The sequence below is a fragment of the Scomber japonicus genome, chromosome 14 (genome assembly GCF_027409825.1).
Source record: "Scomber japonicus isolate fScoJap1 chromosome 14, fScoJap1.pri, whole genome shotgun sequence".
NCBI lineage: Eukaryota > Metazoa > Chordata > Actinopteri > Scombriformes > Scombridae > Scomber > Scomber japonicus.
Window position 1 is genome coordinate 9,825,936 of NC_070591.1, and position 23,842 is coordinate 9,849,777.

At 42.9% G+C, this 23,842-nt stretch overlaps 1 protein-coding gene across 1 annotated transcript in view; it reads left to right on the forward strand.

Moving 5' to 3' along the window:
• Nucleotides 1-23,586, forward strand: part of LOC128372679 (homeobox protein Meis1) — an 83,732-nt gene extending 60,146 nt beyond the window's left edge. The window contains exons 10-13 of the mRNA XM_053332804.1: nucleotides 13,044-13,106; nucleotides 15,080-15,165; nucleotides 16,152-16,249; nucleotides 21,652-23,586. Coding sequence (XP_053188779.1) covers nucleotides 13,044-13,106; nucleotides 15,080-15,165; nucleotides 16,152-16,210 — 208 coding nt within the window. The 3' untranslated portion in view covers nucleotides 16,211-16,249; nucleotides 21,652-23,586. The remainder of the gene's footprint in view (nucleotides 1-13,043; nucleotides 13,107-15,079; nucleotides 15,166-16,151; nucleotides 16,250-21,651) is intronic.
• The last annotated feature ends 256 nt before the right edge of the window (nucleotides 23,587-23,842 follow it).

A 23,842-nucleotide genomic window follows, 5' to 3' on the forward strand; every position in this document is an offset into this window, starting at 1 on the left:
TTTGTGGAAGATGTGTGTGTGTATGTGTGTGTGTAAGAGAGGGGAACCGGGGGTGGTTAATCTAAGGGGTATTAGCTGTTAAACCCTGCATGCTGGGATCCCACTGCCCCCTCACATTTTGTTGTATTCAAGTGTGTGTGTACATGAGTGTGTTTGTGTGTGTGTGTGTGTGTGCGCATGCATGCTTGTCCACAGGCGTATTTCCATGCACGGTTCTTTGAGCGAGCGAACAGTACATTGTAGCATGGAACGCTGATCGAGTGGGAAAACAATATAGTGAAGAGACACAGGGTGACAGAGGGATAAAGACAAAGAAATGGAGAGAAAGAAAGAATGAAGAGAAGTAGAAGAAGAGAGGTAGAGATAGGAGAGAGATAAAGAATGGATCACAGAGAAGAAAGGAAAAGAAAAAGAGACAATCACAGAGAAATAGAAAGAGAGAGAGAGAGGTTACGTTAGGGGAACTGCCATTTCACAGGCATGTTGTTGTGCTGGTTGGGAAGCCCTGTCATTGGGTGTCTCCATAGCAACCCCTGGTGATGTTACCTCCTGACCCACTGATTTGGTGAAGTCAATTTCCCTAGCTGTGATTCTGTTTGTCAGTGCTGTTGAAGAACACACACTCGCGCACACACAAACACAAATGCGTGCATGTCTAAATTATTCGAGTCGCACACAAACATACCGTACATGCACATAGACACATTTTATCAAGCGTTCACTTGCACCAAATCAGGTCTACAACTGTGAAATCAAACCAAAGAAGACTTCAGAAGGCATAAAACACTTAGTGGGAGTGTGTTTCACGGTCATACGCAGGCGATCGGCGGTGGATTCATGTTGAATGGCCGTAGATGAACTGCTGGGTCATCCATGTATGTTGACCCAACAGATGATGAAAGACATAGACAACTGACAAATACAATACACACTTCAATCCTCACATGTCACATATTTCCATGCAGAACATTATGAACACACACTGTCCTTTCCTTTCTGTTTTATTCTGTACACACATCTTTTTATACACGTGTTCAATGTGCTTTTCTTCACATAATACTCATACACCCACATACTGCCTGTCTCCCTCTCTCCCTCTCTCTCTCTCTCTATCACACACTCTTTCTCTCTCTCTCACACGCACTCACACACACCATAGACATGTTAACACACATGTTGTTGTGTATTATTGATGAGCAAGCACGCGGTAGGGCTCAGCAGATTAAATAAAAATGCTAAAGGCCGGCAAGGGGCGCAGATCACTCATGAATTATTGGCAGAAATACGCAGCACCAGGGAATCTCAATTTGAATGGAGAAAGTAAGTGTGTGTGTGTGTGTGTGTGTGTGTGTGTGTGTGTGTGTGTGTGTGCGCGCGCGTGTGTATGTGTTGTATTGCATGTGGCACATTTACAAAGCAAAATCATATATATGAAGTTTGCACACATACTGCATACACCCAAATGCAAATACAACACATCCCTATATAGTAGCCTAAACAGTATACAGTGTACACACACATAATGCAAAGTCACACTTCCTAGACAAGAGGACAAGAGGCACCCATACAGCAGGCACACACAGATAAGTCACCACATGACACACACACACACACACACACTTACGCAGACACTTTTTTATGCTCAGGCAATTGAACATTCAACAATGGTTTTTAATGATAGGCCCACAATAGAGTTTTTTCACAGTGCACATTTTGACTGGTCATAGCAGGAAAAGCACAGGTGGAGCTGATAACTTTAATGATGGACCAGGTCAATTCAGGTGTAAAAAGGAAGTTGAACCATCATGCTCTACACCACAGTCATGAACTTATTAAAACTAAATGGGATTCAGCCCCTCTTAATGTGATTAATTACATGTGTGCTTTTCCTGCTTCAACATGTCAAAATATATCTGCTGTTAAAAAGATGTATTATGCCTACTGTACATGCCAAAAATATCTTGATAGATTCATGTCCGTTAATAGCATTGTGATACAAATGTAAAATGTCAAATCCAAAGTAATAAATTAAAAACACAGAGAAAAGACAACAAAGTTTTATTGATCACATTCTGAAGACATCAAGTGGTCGAGAGACGTGTGGGATTTAACTGTTAACACTTCATTATGGTTTGCTGTCAAAAAATAACAAAAACACAATTTATGTTGTGAATAAAGCCAACTGTAAGGAAAACCAAACCACCAATACTGTATATATGCAAATGAGAAACACATGAAACTCTGAGCCTCAGAAAGGGGCAGAATTTGTCTTTATTTTTGCAAAATCAGTGAAATCTCAGAACATTTCAATTTAATTTCATTCCACTGGGATAATTTCACACATTGGCCATTAAAGAAGTGGTGTCTGATGTCAAACGTGTCAAAAATCTCTGAAATGAGATCGATCTTACTGGTGTTTGTAGATGAGACACAAAACCATAACTGAAAAGCCCACATTGTGGATAAATAGGTCAGTAAAGAAAGAAAAGGTCATTAGATCACTCTGTTCCCGATTTAGCTCTATCAATGCTCAAACTGTCCTTGAGCAATACAACCCTCTACCTGCTCATGCACTGTAAACCATTCTGAATAAGAGCAGAAGCTCAAACCTCAAAGCTCAAAGCTCAAAGCTGAAAGCGTAACATATAAAATGTCTTTGTTTCTCTCCCTACTTTCTCCTTCTCTGGTTATAGTCAGTACCTCTGCTAAGTTCTCCTAACACTCCGGTGATGTAAAAATCGATGGCGAGGTCATCAGGTTTCCCTTGTTGGCTGCCCCTCCCCTTCCTGCCTGCAATTTAATAATGCCCCTTTAAAGGCAGTGTTTAAGCCCTGCCGAGCGATTGTTTTGTCAATAAGACCTCCTTTTACGAACGTCTTAAAAGCATAGACAGGGAGAAAGCGAGGGAGAGAGAAAGAGAGAGAGGTAGTATTTAAGAGGGAAGAGTGGACAGAGGTGGAGGCTACTTAGGAGAAAGCAGCGTGGCACGTACATACATATTGCTTATCGGGTTTCTGAAAGGACTGGCAGAGGGAGAGCAGAGCAGAGGAGAGGAGAGGAAGGGGTAAGGGAGAAGAGGACAGAGAGCAAGTGAGAGGGGGAAGAAAGAGGGAATGGCAAGCGGGTGAGAGAAAAAGCAACATGACTCAGGAGAAGAATATACTGACTGTTGGTTTTGTTCTGAGTTAATTGCAATTGTGTGTAGACAGTTTGATTAATTTGCACATGCAGTAAAGATGTTAATGAAGCAAAGTGACGTTAAGATAAGTCTGATTTATTCATACTTTACTTAAATTTTGATTGTTGAAAGAGGTTTGAAATCAACTCTCTGATCAGACTAACTTATTTGAAAGAGAAAACAAAAGTAAACTGTAAAGTAATTCCCCAGACTGTCCTTACAGACCAAAATCCTGTTTTAGCTTTGACCATACTTGCCACAGTCGTGCATGCACAGTTTCTCTGCACAACGAGGAATCATTACCAACATTTTCTGTGCACACGCTTCTGGTTTTACCGCCAGTTAAAGCAATTTTCAGATAATCAGGTTAAACTAGTGGCTTGTTTACAACTTATCTGATTTACTGATTGGGTCCGACAAAGCTGTGAGATGTTGAATACAATGCTATTAACAATAGAAACAATAGAAATGACGGCTAAATCTATGAGAATGAGAAAGAAGTTGTAATAATCTGGATGTATTCTTCAATTATATGAGAGAAAGACAAACAGGTTGAGTAAGATGAGTTACATGGTTCAGTATGTTGACAGGCAGGAGAAACAGAGAGAGAGAGATGCTGGAACTTGTTCACAGAAAGACTTCTGAGGTGTGTGTGTGTGTGTGTAAGTGTGTGTTTTGGAATTAGCAGGCCCAGTTTCAGACCGTGCCCTAAAGCTTGGTTCATACACTGCAGCTCTGTCAAGTTGCTTCAGCCTGAAACTCCCTGACATTACAGCAAATACCACACACACACACACACACACAGAGAAATAGAAACACGCATTCACACACACACATACACAAACACATGAACTCACACTTCACACTAGTTACGACCTCAACCTCAGATTTCAACACTGAGTTAAAATGTGAGAATCATTTCAAAAACAATATTTTCTTCTCCCGGTTTGAAGTGTGTTGCTACCAATCGCCTTTTACAGGAATCTTTAGCTTGTGCAGACACGACCCTGTCTTTACTGTATTATGTCAACAGAAATACGTGTGTGTGCATGTGTGTGCTTATACACATATAGGTGTCCATGTGCAAAGACACTGAACTGAACACCACCACTCCTCCCCCCTTCCTCCCTCTCACTCTCTCTGTTTCTCTTACATCACAGCACGCCGCCCCAGGCCAAACCTGCATTTCTCTTCACTCGCGCCTCTCTCTCTCTCTCTAACTCTCTCTCTCTCTCTCTCTCTCTCTCTCTCTCTCTCTCTCTCTCTCTCTCTCTCTCTCTCTCTCTCTAACTCTCTCTCTCTCTCTCTCTCTCTCTCACACTCTCTCTGTCTTTTTTTATTCCCTCTTCTTTTTGCCCCACTCCTCTCCCTTGCTTTTCAACCTCCTTTTGTAGTAGGAGATGAGGGGGGGTCCAAAACATGAAAGGCGGCAGAACGTGAATACGAGGGTCTGTGTTGAAGCACACATGGCCGCTGTCGCCCTCTCCGCCATCAGTCAGTTGTTGTTCTCACACTGATGTTTTCTTGTGAGGTGAATCAGCAGGGATGTGGAACAAGTGATCTGTGCCAAAATTAAATATCTAGGAAAAATAGGACACCTACTCCTACAATTAAGAGGCAGACAACTGACACTTATAACATGCAATTAACATGAGTGATGGTTCTATGTAAAGGATTTTGTAGATGATGCACATCTTATACATCTTACAAAATTGATCAAATGATTGGTTACTTTATACTTTATAGCTGTTTTAAGATATGTTTTTCCCCTTTTAAATCTTAAACCCATATCTCTCTGTATACTGATATTTTATCTTGACTAATATTTTAATATAAGCTTGTAAATCTATGGGGGGGTGGGGGGGATTCACTTCTGAATATAGGTATTGGTCTTTTCCATTTTTTCCGCTTCTTGGCTTTGGCTGTCTCTAAGTGTCGACTGCCTAAAACTGCCTTCGCTAGTTTCTGGACAGTCTGAGGGAACCCCATAGCGATGGCTGCTGTGAGCCAGCGGGGGGAAGTGACACGCACAGAGACAGGATATGACACGGGCAGTATGGGGGGATTTAGGTCAACCACTGTGTGTTTGCAACAGTCCGCACTGCAAGCCCTGTCAGCAATACTGCCTCTGTGTGACACTGTGGTCATCTGTGTGTGTGTGATTTTTGCTTTACTTTTTGGTGGGTGCGTTCATGTTTTTTTTTTGTGAACATGGTGGACAGAAACACACTGTATGTATTTACATGCAAATACATATCCAAAAAACCCCAAAAAATAAACCAAAAAAACCCTAACCAGACACAGTGAATCCACACACACACACACACACACACACACACACACACACACACACACACACACACACACACAAGTTGAACACTGCTGACAGATTTTCTATACGTGCACACAGAGTCACTCGCTCATACACACAGTTACACAGACCCATACATACATTTCCATCCAAACCCAAAGGCTAAAGGACACAGGCTCTGTCCAATGTTGTGTTTGTGGAGTGGGCAGCACAGGACAGCCATGTTGTTACTGGGTAAAGTCAGGCTTCAAGCCATACCCTCTCTCTGGCATTGATGGATGAGTGGCAAACAGAGTCCAAGACTCTCTGAATGTGTGTGAAGGGAAGCAGGAACAAAGATAAAGAGAGTAACAGTGGTCACATGTGACAGCTACACACTCCCTCTGATGTCTTATTCTCTCTCTTTATTTCTTTTTTTTATTCATCTCCGTCTCTTGTATTCTCAACTCATTTTTTTCTCTGTTTCTCACCCCCCACCCCCCACCCCCCCCCCTTTCCCGCCTCCCTCTCCCCCACCCTCTGTTTATATTTTGCCTTTTGGCAAGTGCTATTTAGAAGTCAGTGAATTTTACAAAGACAGCCTAGTCAGAGCCAATGAGTTCATGTATGTTTTTCAAATGGCCATCATTTCATTTCTGTAACTAGGAGAGGCACCTGGTTGTCATGGACACATAAAACACATACACACTGAGCTCCTGTGCACTCCCTTGCTCTAGTTTGTGTGTGTGTGTGTGTGTGTGTGTGTGTGTGTGTGTGTGTGTGTGTGTGTGTGTGTGTGTGTGTGTGTGTGTGTGTGTGTGTGTGTGTGTGTGTACGTGTGTACGTTTGTGTGTGTGTGTGTGCGTTTGTGTGTGCGTGGTTACCCAGCCTGTCACTCCACTCTGTAAAACCAGCTTTAGTGGTAGATTCATGGCTCTCTTAATGGACACTGGGCTCTTGCGTAGTGGAGCAACAGGGAGTTTGTGTGTGTGTGTGTTTTTTATGTGTGTGCAGTAATGGGGATTAAGTGACCCCATGGCTGCTCTCAGTCTAAAGCTCCTTTTAAATTTCACACTGTTTTCTTATGTTTCCCTCCATATGAGGCACTGGATCCAACTAATCCACCTCATGTTATTGGGAGCTGGATCAGCAGCCCTGCATGTACTCAGTGTGGATGTGTGTCAGTGGGTGTGTCGGTGCATAGCTATGCATGCATTTGGAGATGTTTCAGGAGCCTTATGCTTGCCAGTAAAGACTTATATGTATTGCTGACTCAAAACACAGGCCTCCTGTCTAATAACAACCTAGCTGCTGCCAAACAGCACTCAGACTTGGTCATGTGACTCTTCCATGACCTCACTTCAACCTCGTTTGTCAAATGTATATATATGTGTGTGTATGCGTGTGTGTGTGTGTGTTGAATATTGTTCTTATGTGTCTCTGTGTGTGTGTGTGGACATCTATGGGTGTATACAGTCCATTGTCACAGTGCCACAGCTGACCTTCAGGCAATATGTAGGGTGCCACACCTTCTCCACCACAATGCACATAGCCTTTTTCTGTAGGAAAGGTTTGTATCATGGTACTGAACAGGGCGTGTTTGAGGGAAGGACTGTAACTGACCGAAAACATGTGCTCATTTGCACTGGTTTGAATAATCTGAGCAGTTTTAGCGAAAACAGCAAGAGCGATGCTACACATTGACAAGTGTGCGCATGTTGCTGGAGGTTAACTGTGTGCATGCATGTAAGTGTTTTTACGTGTTGTAAGTTGCACAGACAAATTAAGGACAATGCAGCCTCTTTGCACAACATTAGGTACGCCTTAGTTGCGCCCTTTTTGCACAATCTGCAGCTCAAAGCTTAAAATCCCTAAAAATCAGTGGTTTCCAACAAGGACCAAAGTGAGGGTGTCACAAGATGATGAAAGCAATAAGAAAGAAAAAAACATGTACCTCTTTCCCATAATGAAGTGTTTTCTGTCTTTTTTCTAATTTTCACATATTTTGTTAATCACTCCATACTTTTGGTGCTTTCTTTTCTTTGGGCCTCCAAAAATCCTTTTAAGAAACGCCCTAAATCATTCTTTAGTTTAACTTGTTTACAACTCATTCTGAGATAACTGTAAGGCAAGATTGCAAGGCAGATTCATTGGGAAGAACAGTGCTTGTTAAGTTGTTGTTGAATGTTTGAATAGTTTCTGAACTGTTTCTGCAACATTGTCTAAAATATAAATCATGCAAACACTGTTTAAAACTTAAACTGAAGATTCAATATAATGTAAGCCAAATGGAAAACTAGTGGCGCTCAGCATTTTGTTTCCTTCAGTTAAAATGTGAAATATGTGTTTGCATTTGCTTTGTGGTCAGTTTGAGTGACTGCCCCATCTCTCAACTATTTATGGATTTGTGTGCGTCTGTTGCAAATGGAGTCCTGCAAGCAGCTGCGTTAGTTTATTTAAACTAATCTGAAGCATCTAATCCAAGCATCTGACCTGGGAGCAACACCAAGGAGGAGAATAAAAAGAGAGCAGGAGGAATGTGGGGAAAGCAGAAGGAGGTGATTTATGAGTTAACTCGTCAACTCAGAAGAACAAGGGGAGAAACTCATAACCATAATTCCCTCAAACACCCACATACAGTGCACTGGCATATATACATATATATATATATATATACACACGCACACACACACACACACACATATATATATATATATTTTTTTTTATACACACACACACACTCATATATATATATATATTTATACACACATATATGCAGGTACATGTGCACTAATGCATCACCACCCCCTCCTGCACATAAGAGAATATGTGAGCTCTATAATAAAATAACTAATTACTTAAGACAATGGAGATTTCCTGGGACACAGGATGGGGATAATAAAGTTCGGCAGGGATACAAGGTGTGACATAAGAAGAGAGATAGTAGGAACAGTTTGTGTGTTAGCTCTGTGATTGCTTATCTTGAGATTTATGGCTGGTAACTTGTATTTGTGTGGGTGCAAGTGCGAACCAAGTGCTTTTGTGTTGTTTTAGTTTTTTTTCAGTTTTATAGAAATTGGATTTGTTAAAAAGTTCTACAAAAAAACGAAGGGAATACATTGTGATAAAATAACAGAACAGTTTTGCATGAACGTGTGTGTGTGTGTGTGTGTGTGTGTGTGTGTGTGTGTGTGTGTGTGTGTGTGTGTGTGTGTGTGTGTGTGTGTGTGTGTGTGTGTGTGTGTGTGTGTGTGTGTGTGTGTGTGTGTGTGTGTGTGTGTGTGTGTGTGTGTTCACCAGTGAGAAGGAAGGATATATGGGCTAGGCGTTAATTGTGGTTGAGCAGCAGACAATCGATGCTAGCCGCGCAGTGACAACCTGATGATAAGCTGCATGATTCTACCCGTCAGAGCTCACTTTCTTTTTAGTGCTTTTAAATCACATTGATTGGCAGCCAGGAAGAGTGTGTGGTTACACAGTTATTTTAAGCGGCTCTTAGATTTGAATATGCATGTAAACCTCTGTTGGCGTGTGTGCTGAAGTACACCGCCGGGTCCTGATGTGTGTGTGTGTGTGTGTGTGTGTGTGTGTGTGTGTGATGCTGGAATATCCAGCTGTGTATAAATGGAAGGTGTGCGCAGGACCGTTCATGTGTGTGCCTGTTCTCTCAGATTACTAATGTAATATTGGTAGTAGTGAGCGTAGAGGACGTGTGTGTGTATGTATGTGTACATTTGTGTGTTTCAGTGTGTCTCATATTACTAATATGATATTGGTCGTAGGCTCAGGAGATGTGAGTGTGTGACTATGTGTGGCACAGAAATTGAGAACTCCACATGAATTTAAATCAACGAGCTCGGAGAGTAACCTTTTGTATATCCAATCTGCATCTTTCCACTGCTAGTTATTAAATTATCCCCTAATTGGTCACGCAACAAAGGCAGCTGATGAAAAAGACAATTTCTTGCTTTTAATTGGGCATTTCACGTGTGCTTCGTGTACACCTGTGTGCGGTTGCCTCAGCTCCGTGTGTCTGTGTATGTGTGTGTGAATCTCGGGTGTAATGAGAATAGGACATTAGCAAGGGCTTGGCAGACGCCGTCGCAATCAGTTCCACTCTTTCCAGAGAAGGAGGGAGAGGGGCGGGAGGATTAATCCAGACATTAGCAATCTCTAAGGGAGAAATAGATTGGAGGCAAATCAACAAAGAATAAAATTCACCCAGTCCCCTTATATGACTTTTAAGAGTCGTCAATTCTGTCATAACATATGGCGGACATGTTTTTTGGTCCGCTGTACTATGGGTGTGCGCATATGTCAAGCACGTGTGCCCCTGCTGGGAATCAAACTTGTACCCTCGGTAGTGTTTGTTTCATATTGGACTCTCTGACCTACACAAAGCAAAAATTTTATTTCAAGTCACTTTTCTTCCTCCCTCTTGTCTCTCAGTGCTTTTGCCCAACTTTAGGCGTACCACCAGTGGTGTGTCACGCCAAAATAGCCCAGCTATTGTTGCACTGAGTGGAGCTCAATAGTGCAGCTCATTGTGTTGTGATGGGAGGCAGGGGAATGAACAGGCCATAAACACTGGCCCTATAGCACCCAGGGGTCGTGCAAAGGTGAAGCCTTACTCCCCCTAATAGAGGAGCTCTGCTTTTCTCTTCTCTCCCTTTCTGCCTTTCCTTTCTCTCTCTCCATCACTCTTTATCCTTCTCTTACTCTCCTCCTTTTCTTATTTCCTCTTCCTCAATTCCCCTCCTTTTTCCCTCTCCCTCTCCCTCACCCCTACCTCTCCCTCTCTCACAGTCTTTCTCACTGTCAGCTTATTAACGGTCACAGCAAGAGTGTCTGGTTTGCAGACCAGAGCCCCTTGCCTTTTTTTTCCCCCCACTCTCTCACTCCTCCTTCCCTCCCATTCTCCCGCTCTCCATCGCTCTGTTCCCCTGGCTGCTATTATGAGAGGCATTTTATCCTTTGTTCCAGCCCCCATGGTGCATCTGGCCTCAGATATGGGGACGACAGGGACAGGAAACTGGCGAGAGTTTTTGCGAGGAGGAGGGGGTCAGTGGGTTAGAGTGTGGGTTCGTTGCGGGGAGGTGGAACGCCAGTTTCCACCATACAGGGAAGGAATGATAAGGAGAGAGCAGACAGGAGAAGGAAACAGATACAGAACGGGACAGAGAGGGAGGTACGAGAGGCTGAATCACAGGCAAAAAGCAGCTATTACTATCAGCAGCAACAGTTTAGTTAGTTGAGTGTAGTTTTTTTCTTTGTAGGAGTAGAACTAGTTGTAACAGTAGCAGTGATAATAGGATTATTACTTCATTGGTACACAGTCTTTTAAGTCCTTAGACTAAATATGCTCTGGTGCCATATTTCTCAAGGTCACATCAAGTTACAAGTCCATTACATTCCTCCCTGAGCGCCATTGTGACAGGAACAAATGCCTGACTTTCTAAGAAGTGCACACCTATTGCCAAAACAGCCTCCATTGTTGCATCAGTATATTTTTGAGAGAGGACAAAGGTTCAAAGTTTAGCAGGACAGAAATAAAGACGAGGGAAAGAGAAGCGAGAGAGAGGAAGAACAGTTGTAAGGAGACATTAATGATAGAGATGAAGGGAAGGAGGTGAAGAGAAGCAGAGGTCAACTGTTAGCCAGCGCTGGCCTGGAGTTGACCTCCTGTAAAGGGCCTGGAGAGAAGAGGAGAGGAGTTAAAGGAATGCTCAGGCCTCCTCAACACTCCTTGCCCTCTCTGCCTCGCTCCTCCTCTCATATCTCCCCCAGCAAAACAGGGTAGCGAGGGAGGAAGGGAGGGAGGGGGGTGTTGGTGATAAAAATCCAGACGTTCCCTCATTTGATGGTGCTCTGCCATGTCAGTGCATTCTTGCATTCCTCCCTTGCTCTTTCTGTTTCTCTCTCCCCCCAAATTCCAATTCAACATACTTTAATGTAACAAATGGAGAACAAAATTGCGAAAACCTCAAGCTCAAAGGCTGACGAGATTCCCGTCGCTCACTTTCTTCCTTTTTTCTGAGATGGTTTCACCTAACAGAGGGCTCTACTTGTACGCCTGTCAAAAATGTACCATGTTTCTAAAGCGGCTTACAAGATATAACAGAGCATTTATACAAAAACAATCCAGAGAAGCAATTAAGCTCCAAAGCCATCTTCTTACTCTTGCAGTCTCTCTGCCACTTTCTGTTTCATCATTTCCTTGCAGCTGTGTCTTTAGAAGGTGAATCAGGATAGATACGAGGAGCCCCATTAAGCAGTTAGGGAAGGAATATTACAGATATATAAAACAAGAAAGCCCCATTCACTAATTGGGGGTCAAACAGATGCACAGGCAAGTGTCCTTTTGTTTTTCACCTCTCACCCTCCTCTGTTCCTCCTTTCCTGCTTTCCTGAATCCGTTATATGCTTCTTTTCCCAGCTTCAAACATGCAGCAGGCCTATTGTTTCCTTAAAGTTTAGCTAATGCTGCCCTTTTAGAGATGAAATAGAAGTGTCCGGTGGGGCAACAGCAGGAACACATAAATCAAGTCAGAAGCCCCAAGAGCCTTCTCTCCTTGGGGTCATTACAGGTCAAAGGGTCACTTCACAAGGGGTTAGGCTGAGCAAGGCCAGAGCTCTGCTTGTGTGAGTGTGTGCAAGAGCGTGAATGTGTGTGAATGAATGTAGTAGAGGGAGAAAGACTGTGTGTGCAATTGAGAATGTGTGATTTAAATATGGGTAAATGTGTGTGTGTGTGTGTGTGTGTGCGTGTGTGTGTTTGTGCACAATAAATGGTCCCACCGTGTGCTTTTATTTGAGGTCATGGGGTAAAGGGGTTGGTCCAAGGCTATATTTACCAAATCCTGCTCCTGTGAAAACACACACACACACACACACAGTGGCACTAAAAAAAGCTCCTGCTGTCACAGAGTAACACATGGTCACCTGTCTTAACAGAGTATCACCCAAAACAATGACTCTCACCAGTGGCAACATGACATGTCTCTGTCAGCAACACTTCCCACACAAGCACGCTCAAAGCCAAGTGTGTTAAACAGTCAGCAAACTCGACTCGTCGTGAGGTGGAACGTCTCCAACAAAGTGAGATGGGTCGACATGTTTCAAACAGGCAGAGAGAAAATCCCGTTTAAGCCTCGCCCCACAAAGACCCCAGTGTTCAGTGACTGTGTATACACTGAGGCAGTGCAAGTTTGTACAAGTCATGGAGTTCTGCGTTTTGAAAGACAACCGCCTCAGTTGTTAAGGTTGTTAAGATGTGACTTTCGCCGTGGTTCCTCTGGGGGTTTACCAGGGCTCAGGGTTGCTTAGGGAAGAATAATTTCACCATATCACTGTTATGGTTTGCAAAGAGAAAGAAGCAGGTTTGGAAATGTGTTTGTTTTCTTGCTGTGTGACAAGCTTTTCAAGGTCTTAGTCAGCAATTTTTGCTTAATCTTGTTTTGAGAAATTCACTGACTGTTTCTGTGTCTTTGTCCCTTCTGCTTCCTCCTCTTTCTCCTTCTCCTCCTCCTCCTCCTCCTCCTCGTCTCTCCCTCCATCCATCCTCTTCTCCTTCAGGTTCATTAACGCGAGGAGGAGAATAGTCCAGCCCATGATCGACCAGTCAAACCGTGCAGGCAAGTCTCCTATAGTTACTGTATTCAAGTCACGCAGGCGAAAGCCATCCTCGCTCCATGCACCCGGAGGCCCCTCAGCTGGTAAATACAGGCCTGATCCCCCATCCTGGAATGTCCAAAACCTCCAGGGGCTTTCCCCTTTACTGTCGTGACTGACCACTAAAATTAAAGACCAAAACGTTACAACATTAACAGCAACCATTAATCAGCTTTGATGTACTACTTGGGGTGAGAAACTATTTATTAATTTCAAGATATAATAATTTGGCTGATGAGTGGATTTAGTTTTTCTAGCTTGTAAACAAAACTAGCTGTGTTCTCAGTAAAGTTTGCTCTTAACCACCCCCCACCCCCCACCCCCCACCCTTTGCCAAAAAGGGAAAAAAACACTCAACCCTTCCTCCCTCCCTCAAACCAAAACATAAAGAGAACTACACCCGTTTCTTTTTTTGGGTGACCGTTGTTTGGCTTTTTGGCTCCAGACCTGTTTTTACCCGCCCCCCCTTTCCTCACTCTTTTAAACTCCCCCCCAACTCGTCCCCATTTGCGGCTGTTTCAGGGAGTGAGGGGAGTGAGTGAGCGGTCCCCCTGGTGCATGGCTTGGTTTGGACTGCCGTAAACTTTATTACCTGTAATAGGGGTCAGAGGTCAGGGTGGCATTAGGGGCGCAGTAAAGTTCAAAGGCATTCAGTAGGGCTGAGTTCTTGCTTTTGCTTGACTGACCCCCAAACAGCCTAAATCAGAGGTAAGTGGATTTCTATGAGAGCAGAACAATGGAGGCGAGCAAAAAATAGGAACCCTATCAGGTTTCACTTATCGTCGCTGCTCAGTTATAGGCAGTATTTATTAGATCAAGCATTTAGGTAGGAGCAGATTCTGAGGCCATTTAGCATGAATGACTTATTGTTGACAAAAAAGAAAACTGATCAGACCTTTAACCTGGAGTTGATTTTGTTCTTTTGATCATGTGTACAATAAGACATTGATAAGAGCAGCATTTATGTTAAAATTCATAAACACTGAGTTTGGTTTGACAGATAAATATTTCAAGACCTTGCTGTTACGGTTTTTTAAGTTAATATATGTCTAAAATTTCAGGCTCAAAATGCCATCTGTTTTTTTTTTTTTTGGGTGATAAAAATCTTTATCATAAATGTCTCCCCCTTTAAACCTCACTGACCTGCTGAAGCACCAGTCATTACAAACTCATACTGTGCAGTACAGTTTCAAACAATACCAATTTATTAGGTTGAATTTTGGGGAATCATGTATGAAATGATGCAGAGAACAACAAGAATGTTTCCATTTGATTGATTGTTGCCCCCCCCCCTCTCAAAAAAAGCCCAGGATTAACATTTTTCACTCAGTGTAAACATCAAATGACTTCAATGAAGAGCAGAAAACATACAGTGTACATTCAGTGTATGATACTGTCAAACAATTTGGAATTAGATGATTTTAAAAACCTTTAAACTTGAAAGTGGGGGTGGGGTGGGGGTGGGGGTGTGGTGGGGACGGGGTGGGGGCAACTGTATGTTAAGGGGTTAAATAGAAATAGTTTTATCCAAACAAGGACTGCAGTCATGCTAACATGTTATATTGGTTTACTATCAGTCATTCTGTAAAAAACAGTTGTCACCCTGTCCAGATGGTTCAAATCTCATTTTAAAACAAAAGTCCATGTGTGTCTTACAGTAAGTTTACCATAGTGTGCGTAGAACTCTCTCAGGCCGATCCCTATTTAAGATTTTAGACGCATTAAAGTCTACCAGCGTCTTACAGTGCAGATCTGGCTGGAGAGACACGGAGCCGGATGACGTTAAAAGACAACGGCGGCTCCCTGTGCGTGCACCGGCCAACAGATGATCCCGCTTCGGCCACTGAGCCTTAATTAAAAGCACTAATTGACCACTCCATCCCCTCCCTCCAATCCCTCTATCCCTCCCTCCCTCTGTCTCCTCCTCTATCCACAGTAAGTCAAGGAGCTCCCTACAATCCAGATGGCCAGCCGATGGGGGGCTTCGTCATGGACGGCCAGCAGCACATGGGAATCAGACCACCTGGTAGGGCTTTTTCTGCGTGTCTGTCCCTTTCTTTCCTCCCTCACTCTTCCCGTCTTTCTCCTTTCTTTCCTTGCTGTCGTTTGCTCATGTTCATGCCCATGCCCCTGCCCCTGCCCCTCCTCCTCCTTCTCAGTCTTGCTTCTGCTTTCACTTTCCTCATATATTTTTCCCTCCCATCTTCTCTGAGTCATGTATTTTATCATTCTTATTTTCTCTCTAACACTATCTCTGAGTGTTAGTGTGTTTCACCGAATCTGTCCGTTTCTGGTTTACTCTACCGGCATGCTCCTAGTCTTTCCTCACGCACAAGCACTTATTGGAGGGTATATGATAGTTGCGTGGTGGTTTAAGTGTAAGCCGTGCAGTATGTGCACCCTCAAACACAGCGATCAAGACACACATACTGTACATAAACACTGCTACCTTCCTCCCTCCCTCAGCACACAAACCAGAACAGGTGTGGTTAATCACATTACACAACCATCTCCTTCCTTGGCTCCCACTCCCTCGCTCTCAGTCCCTCTCTCTCACGCCATCAGGTCTAATCCCAGAGTTTGTCCTTAAGCTCCTCTCCTCCTCCTCTATCCCCTGTTTTCTGGGATTCTCTCAAGTCTCTAACCCTATCTCACCCTCCACTCAAAGTCAGCAGGTTTGGATAAACTGCCAGGCTACTTAACCCCCCTTCCCCGTTCCTCACCACACCTCGCTCTGCCAGATTTAAGCCAGCATGCTCCTTTGCTATGTTGTCAGTCAAGTTAGTTTTTACAGAGAAACCATCTCTGGTATTTAACTCACTGTTTTCTTTTTCACTTAACAAACATTTTCCACTTGGTTGCAATAACTCAATAAAGGCATAAGAAATTGTTGTCTATTTAAATCTGCCGTGACATCAATAACGGTATATATATATATATATATATATATTGCACAGACATGTTACATCTTTATGGTTCTGCATTTCAATTTTGTCCCTCTGTGTTTCTCAGGACCAATGGGTGGAATGGGCATGAACATGGGCATGGAAGGTCAGTGGCACTACATGTAGCCCCGCCCCAGTACAGCCAATCGCAACACAAAGGGGGATGTAAGTACACACACTGGCACACGCTGACTAACACTTACAGATCTATTTCCATATCAACAGGAATATATCTACATTTTGAATGAGGGTCTCTGACTCAGGTGTACAGTACTAATATTATTCATAAGTACATTTACAGCAGATCAGAAGTTGCAACTCTGCTTTTAGGCTACAAATGAATAAGTGTCGGTTTAAAAATTAGATCTTTTGACATTTTGTACAAAATAACATTTTTAAAGTTATGGGAGTTTTAGATTGCGTAAGTCTTTGTTTGGCAAGCAGTTATTCTCCAAACGGATATACATGGGAATATTTCATTTGTAATTTCTTTCTCTGAGTTTAAATGGGGATTTTTTTTTTTTTTTTTATGAACAGTCTCTTTTTCTTCCCAGGCTGATTTTTCTCTGTTACTCTCTCTCCAACTCTCCCACCCTCAGTCTGGTGATAACAGCCTTTGATCACAACCTTGTAACTCTTTGTGTATGTAGTGTGTGTTTGTGTGTGTGTGTGTGTGTGTGTGTGTGTGTGTGAGTGTGTATTTCTTTCTCTCTCACATATCCAATAGCTACAGGACTAAACATCCTTCATATCAGGGAAGAGAGAAAACAAGGTTTACACTATAAAAAACAAGGGAAAGAGGAAGAAAGATGTAAGGGAAAGGGAGCATATGTATGTGGAGTGTATTTATACTCTCACACACAAGAGTATACACATATTTTCTGATAGCAATTGATGATCATAATTCACGATAGCTATATCTTTTAAGTGTGTGTGTGTGTGTGTGTGTGTGTGTGTGTGTGGGGGCCAAGCAGAAAGAAGGCGAATGGGGCAACGGGGGGAGATATGAGGAGAAGGATGATGAGAAGGAAAGACGAGGGGATGGGTTGGGACAGGGTGGGTGGTGGGATGGGGGACTAGGAGGGGCTGGGGGGGGGGGGCAGGCAGGTATGGCGTTGCCATGGCAACAGACTGATTGGCAAAAAATATAAGCAGTCGTCGGTGGTGCAAGGAGAAGGAGAGAGAGAGAAGTGAGTGCCCCTTAAGTGTCATAAATCTGCCGGGTTGCTGTTGATGCATGAGCCACATTAATACACACACTAACCAGCTAGAGAAGTCACCCCCCAACCCCCCACCCACTCTCTCTGTCTGTCTAATGCTGGCTCTGTCTCACTCCCTCTTTGTGGTTTTTCTCACTCTGTCAATTTCCCTCTTCTATTTTTTTCACACAACACCTTTTTTCTGTTTTCTTTAAATCTCTTATTCTCTGCCTCTTTCACTCTCTCTCTCTCTCTTTCTCTCTCTCACCTCCTCTCCCCCTCTCTCTTGCCCCAGGGCCAAATAGACTCCCACATAATTCTGGACGTATACAGGCTTGATGTTGTCACAGTACAGAGTGTATATAAAAGTGGCTACGGGTCTGTGTTTTTACACCATATGTGTGTGCACCTGTGCGGGTTTGTGTGTGTGTACCTGTGTGGGTGCGTGTATACCATATATAAGAATTCACATGTGAAATACACGTATATGCCTGTGTGTGTGTGTGGGTGTGCACACATGCACAAACGTGCACGTCTGTGTAACTGTGCATGTATGTGTATGTAAGTGCATGTGTGTGTATGGTAATAGGATTACTCCTGGCACAGGGAGGGGACACAAACTAGTGCAAAATGGAGGAGGTAGCCAGCAGGGTATGGAGCTTAGCTGGGCCTAATTGACTAGATCCAAATTAAATATGCCATCACCAGAGGTGTGACCAATGGATTTGACTTATTCAGTTTACAAAAATAGAGACCATTAACCCTCCACAGAATGTGCGTGCGTGTGCGTGCGTGCCACTATGAAAATATTCCACCCTTGTTTCTGTCACAAATGTCCACGACCAAAACAAAGACAGAAATTCTCACATGGAGTGGCATCTATCAGGTTTGAAATGCAGGGAGACATGGTAATAGAAACACTGTGCTTTCAGAATGAGACGTGTGTGTGTCTGTGTTTATGTGTGCAAGCGTGTAAACATTAGGGCTGGTTCGCCGTGTCCAAGCAGCCTCTTTCCAGCAGCTGCTAGCCTTCCCAGCAGACCTTGCTTTAAACAGCCTCAATTTGCCTGCTGAATCTCGTAATTGGGCCACCAGAGGAATCCTCTGCGAGACGGGCAAAGCACAGAGAAGACAAGTAGACAGCAGAAGAAAAAAGACAGGGAGAGAGCGGGGTAGACAGAAAGAGGGAGGGGCGGGTGAAGAGATGGTGAGCGAGAGTAGAGTAAACGACGAGAGGGAGGTGTAGAAGGAGGGAAAGACGGAAGGAAGTAAGGAAGGAGGAGGAGGGAGAGATGAGTATAGAAGCTGGGAGAGAGATAGTGACAGAAATATGTCTACTCTTCTCATTACTAGTCATTTCTTTACAGCTTCATCAGCTAGCGGTTGCTAGCTTGTCTCCGTCAAATATTGCTACTTTCCTTTCTAGGTCAATTAAATGTAAGTGATGTGTTATATTCTTTCATGACCAATTAAATTAATAGGTTATTATGGGAAGGAGGGGGAAATGGTTATCTTATTTGATTAAGAGAGCACAGGTTCATTATATTTTATAAGCAATTTTCATTAGCAGAGTTGAGGTTTTGTTACCGCGGGGCTAAATTGAGCGGTTATTGTGCTGGGGAGTACTGAGCCTTGATACAGAAGGTGTGCCTAGCAGTCACACTGCAACATTAGTTAAAACTAAAGCCAATTAGTCCTGCTTAGTGAAGAGCGTTATGCTTTCCACCCAATGATGATTACAGAGCTTATATCCCCTTGCGAAACAATACACCTGTCAGCATAGATGAAGCCCAGCAAGTGAAGCAGAAGTGAGCAGAGCCTTTGATAGCGACGAGAATGACTCTCGTATGACCCTTACCCCCTTTCCCTTCTTCCTCTCCCCTGCTTTCCCTTTTCCATGAAATTAGCCAGGGGTGGCCCCTGAAAACTGTAATTTTCAGTTTCAGGACAATAGTTATCACAGGGTGGAAGAATTAATTATGGCACAGAGCGTATGGAATTTTTTCTGGCCCTCCCTGCTCAGAGCTCTTCCCAAAATGTCGGGCAGAACGCTTGAGTGAACGCTGCCTGTAACCCCTTTGCTGCCAGGCTCGGCTGGAGACCCTTTGTCCCAGGATTCATTGCTCCAATCATTAAGCACAAATTTGTTAACCTTCTGCTGAGGGGTCAAGATGCCCCCCCTCACCCCTCACCACCACCAAGCAACCTCCCACTGTCACCCCCCACCCTCAACTTCTCTTTCTGGTGGATGAACTTTTACTATTAACGAACACTGGAAAAAACAGGTCCCGATGGGGATTTTGTGCCCCCTCGTATTGTCCATGTGAATGTGTGTCCCTGTTGATTTGGCCCCTCTGGAATCCCCCTTGGAGTCTAAGAAAGGAGGCCTACAGCTCAATGTATTGATTGGCTTATTAAGTGAAAAACCTTATTAGCAATGTGTGCTCTTTCAAGCATGCATAGCGTTTATTAGAACCTTGACATGGATTTATTCTAGTTATCAGGACGCTCTTGTTAACCAGGGGTACTTATGCAACAACTACAAACAACTTAAGTAGCAATCTAACAGATTCTAGACATTTTTGGCTCTAAAATCTGCAGTGATGTGATGTTAAGGCACTGCACTTAAATCTCTTCAAATAGTGGCTTTGGTTTCAGGCTTCTCCTGAAGTTTTTATTCTGTAGGTTTCTTGTGTGTTCAGCTACAGTGGCTACCATTACACATGCTAATGCTTCACTACAGAAGACATCAAAGTTTTTAGAAACTTGAAAAACAAATTTAATTGGGTAGAAATTAAATGGATCATTACTCTTAAAGCAAAAACATGCTCTGCACTGGTCTTGTTGTGAGGCAACAGATTACATCTCACAACACAAAGATCATTTGTTTGATGCCATTAGGTCAAAGTTTGATGCCATTAAGAAGCTAATTGCAACCACAATAGCTCTCACAATAGCTCACTCCTCTCTTGCACAAGTTGCACCTATTCTCCTCAGCAATCCAGGTGAAAACTGATGGATGAGGGGGATAACAAATTGACGGCCCTCGCGTTCACTCCTCTATTGTCCTCCTCCTGCTGCACCTTGTTGTCCTTTTCCCTGCCTGCCTTTGTGTTGTCCATAGTGGCCCTCTTTTGTGTGTGTGGCGAACACGTGGATGGGCCCTGAGCACTCTCAGGTGACGGGCGGCTGTTAGCTTCACCTCTCCTCTTTGGTTTCGACAACAATGGCCGTGGTTCCTCAGCGGTGACTTTCCACCCGCAGAGATGGATGGCGGCTATTGTTGGTTTTAAAGAGAGGAGTGTAGGGAGAGAAGAGGGTGAAGATGGATTTTTTTTACCTCATATTTCATTGTATGGGAAGGCTTGAAGGCATGGAGCAGGTTGAATCAGTTTAAGGAGTTTTGGTTGTTATTTGAAATAAGGTAGTTGCAATATAATTCTGTGTTTCAAGCCTAATTCATCAGTATTAACATGAACTGTGTGTCCCGCTAACCTGAAATAGTTTTCCTTAAGGAGTCTTTTTTTATAGCTGCACTGTAAACAATGAAAAGATCAATCAAAGGTTAATTTTGAGTTTCCTTGTAGACTAGTTAAACAGATTATCCAGGAAATGTTAAGCACTGGACCTTGGTATCACTTAAAGTCGATCATGTGTGTTTGGTCTCTAAGTCCGCTCCTACTGTTAAAGTAGTATTACTGAGGGTGTAGGATTAACTCACTAAACCTGCTCTGTTTGACACATCCGCACAGTCTTAGTGAAGGGCAGGCTCGGGTCTGTATTCTGACCCAGATTAGCACAATGTTGGGTTTTCAGTAGTTGCCACATACTGTACAATTCTACTCCTCCAGTGTCTTATCAGCATGTTCATGTCTTATCGGCCTGAAAATGTAACAGGAGAGTCTGCTTTCAGAAGTCTAGTGTGATCTATTGTCCTATTTAATGAATGATTAATGACATCTAACTCATTCAACAGTTTTCTTTTGCTGTTAAACGCTCTCTGCCTCAGTGCTGGAGACAATATGCCAATTTAAAAGGGAGCTTAGCTGTGTTTCCATGACTTTGCAAATTCAGTGGAGATGTTAACATGTTAAACTATATATGTTGACCATATTTACTTATTACTGCTGTCAGGTGAAACCTTGTATTGTCCACAATATCAGCACATCAGTATGTGACTTTGAGTGGGGTTGAACCAGTAAGGGACGGTGTAATCGTAAAAACAGCAGTGAAATACACTAGACACACTGAAAGAATCATATCGCTGATCATCATTTTTATACTAGAGTTAAATCAAAATGTAAAGTCTTCCATTTGCCTGCACAAAATTGACAAATGATTAACGATTTTCATCCTCTCTCTTCTCAGAACTGCAGGGCATACCAGGGGATCACCTGTCACACAGAGGCCTACGGATCACGGGAATAGGATTCCCTGACTTCCTGACAACAGTAACAGCAACCTCTCTGTCCACATCCAAGACCCAACAACATTTTAAACAGCTGATAATCCTCGTCTATGTATCCAGCGACGGTGAAGCACAGAAGATCAAACCACACTCAACCCAGATGACCCCCTGTCCTGACAGACCCCTGCTTCTTCTCTGGTGGGCACTAGACTTCGTCCCTTCGCCGCTGCCCACCAGGTTCACATGGATTCCTCCATTAATACTGATTGCGATTGCGAGCATTAATGACATGCGAGAGACACACTGGGTCCTTTGCCTGTACCTTTGGCGAATGCGGCACCTGGTGATATATTCTAGACTCTTTGGCAAACAAAAGAGACTTCCTGTGAAGAGTACTCCACTCTTTGGGACGATGGAATTGGACCAAGGAGAAGCCAATGTCTGTATCTGACAGGACACTAACAAAACAAAAGAGGTGCCCTAAAAAAATATAGTGGATTGAAACATGGAAGGCGGGAAAGCAAGAGAAAAGAAATTAAAAGTATAACTATATCAACCCCTAGTTTGGGAAACGAGTGGAGAAAGAAAATATACTGTATACTGTTGTAAAACTACGCTGGACTCTCACAAGAACTGGGAATTTAAGTATTGTAAATGCTATTGTATTGTTCTGCATATTATGTTGTTTCTAATAGATTTTTTAAAAAAAGGATGTGAACTTTTTTCTCTTTTTTTCTGGTTTCTTTCCACACTATGTGTGTGCAGTCTCTCCATAAAATTTGACCTCCTGCCCCCCCCTTCCCTCCAATGAATCACGATGCATTTTTAAAAGAAAAAAAAAGTGAATAAACGGACAATTCGATGAGTCTGTCATTTCTCGCAAGCCTTTATTTGGATGGGAAGAGAGAGTGTGATGGTGATTCAGATGTCCTGTTTTTTTTACATACACACGGCCTACATCCACTTACATGCAGGGTGCAGCTAACTTGTATTACTGTTGCTGTGTCTAAACCTTGTAACTCCAATTTTGGTGCTTTTTTTAATGATTTCATATCAGTTGATTATATGTTCCTCTACTGGTAGAAAGTTTTTATTGGAATAGAAAATGATCTGACCTTTTAGAGTCATGAAGCTCTTATAACTCATTGGATTAACTCCAAACACATGACAAGCTAAACAGTTTCTAAGAAGCTAACATTTTGGATATACAAGGTTTTTTAATCCTATTTCCATTGTTCAGTTTTTTCATTTTATCCATTTTATACTCTGTTCACATGAAGGCAAACACACGATGGAAAACATGACTTAAACCACGACAGGCTAACAAACATGATGTGGGGTTTCAGTTAATGCTCACAAATGATCTAAAAAACATTAGCGGGTGGGAAACTACAAGTGTCTTCCCCACAAACATGTTTCCTGTTTTTCTCCATGTGTGTCGATGGCGTAGGACTGCTGAAAGTCTCTTTCAGTGTCCTATTGATGTGTTTTATGTCACAAGGCTGAGCACTCGCATGGCCAATGGATTCTCTTCCCATCAGTGTTTGATGCGGCCTGATAACAGGGAGAGGCAGAGGTTATGGGAAAACACCATTTATACCACAGTCCATTCATTTTTGATTTAACCAGATGATGTAATGCTGATCAACAGACAGGAGAGAATGTAAAAGTCACTCTGTACATGTGTGTGTTTGTGTGTGTGTGATGCAGTATGCATGTAAGGGGGAACGTGTGTGCATATGTGCTTGTGTGGGTTATCAATGCATCCATTATCCATTGCTTCAAACATGTATTACGCACATCTTTAAGATTCCTTTGAAGACAAGTCATGTTTCTTATGCTTTGAAGGGTATATATGTACATCTGTGTTGTAAATAAATACTTTTTGTTCAAATAACAGAACTCACAACAGTCTCACATTATCTTCCTATATGCAGATATGAAACTGAGACATTATTATAACATTTTAACAAAAAGAAATAACCCCACATGTGATGTTCTAAAATAAATTAGGCACGGAGGTGTTTACATGTCAACAAATGCCCATTGAAGAAAGCAGAAGTCCATTTATACTTAAAGGAACATGCTCTTAAGTCTACCTTCCTCCCACTGCTGTGGATAATGTGCAGCTAATGCATGCGTTATGCTGTA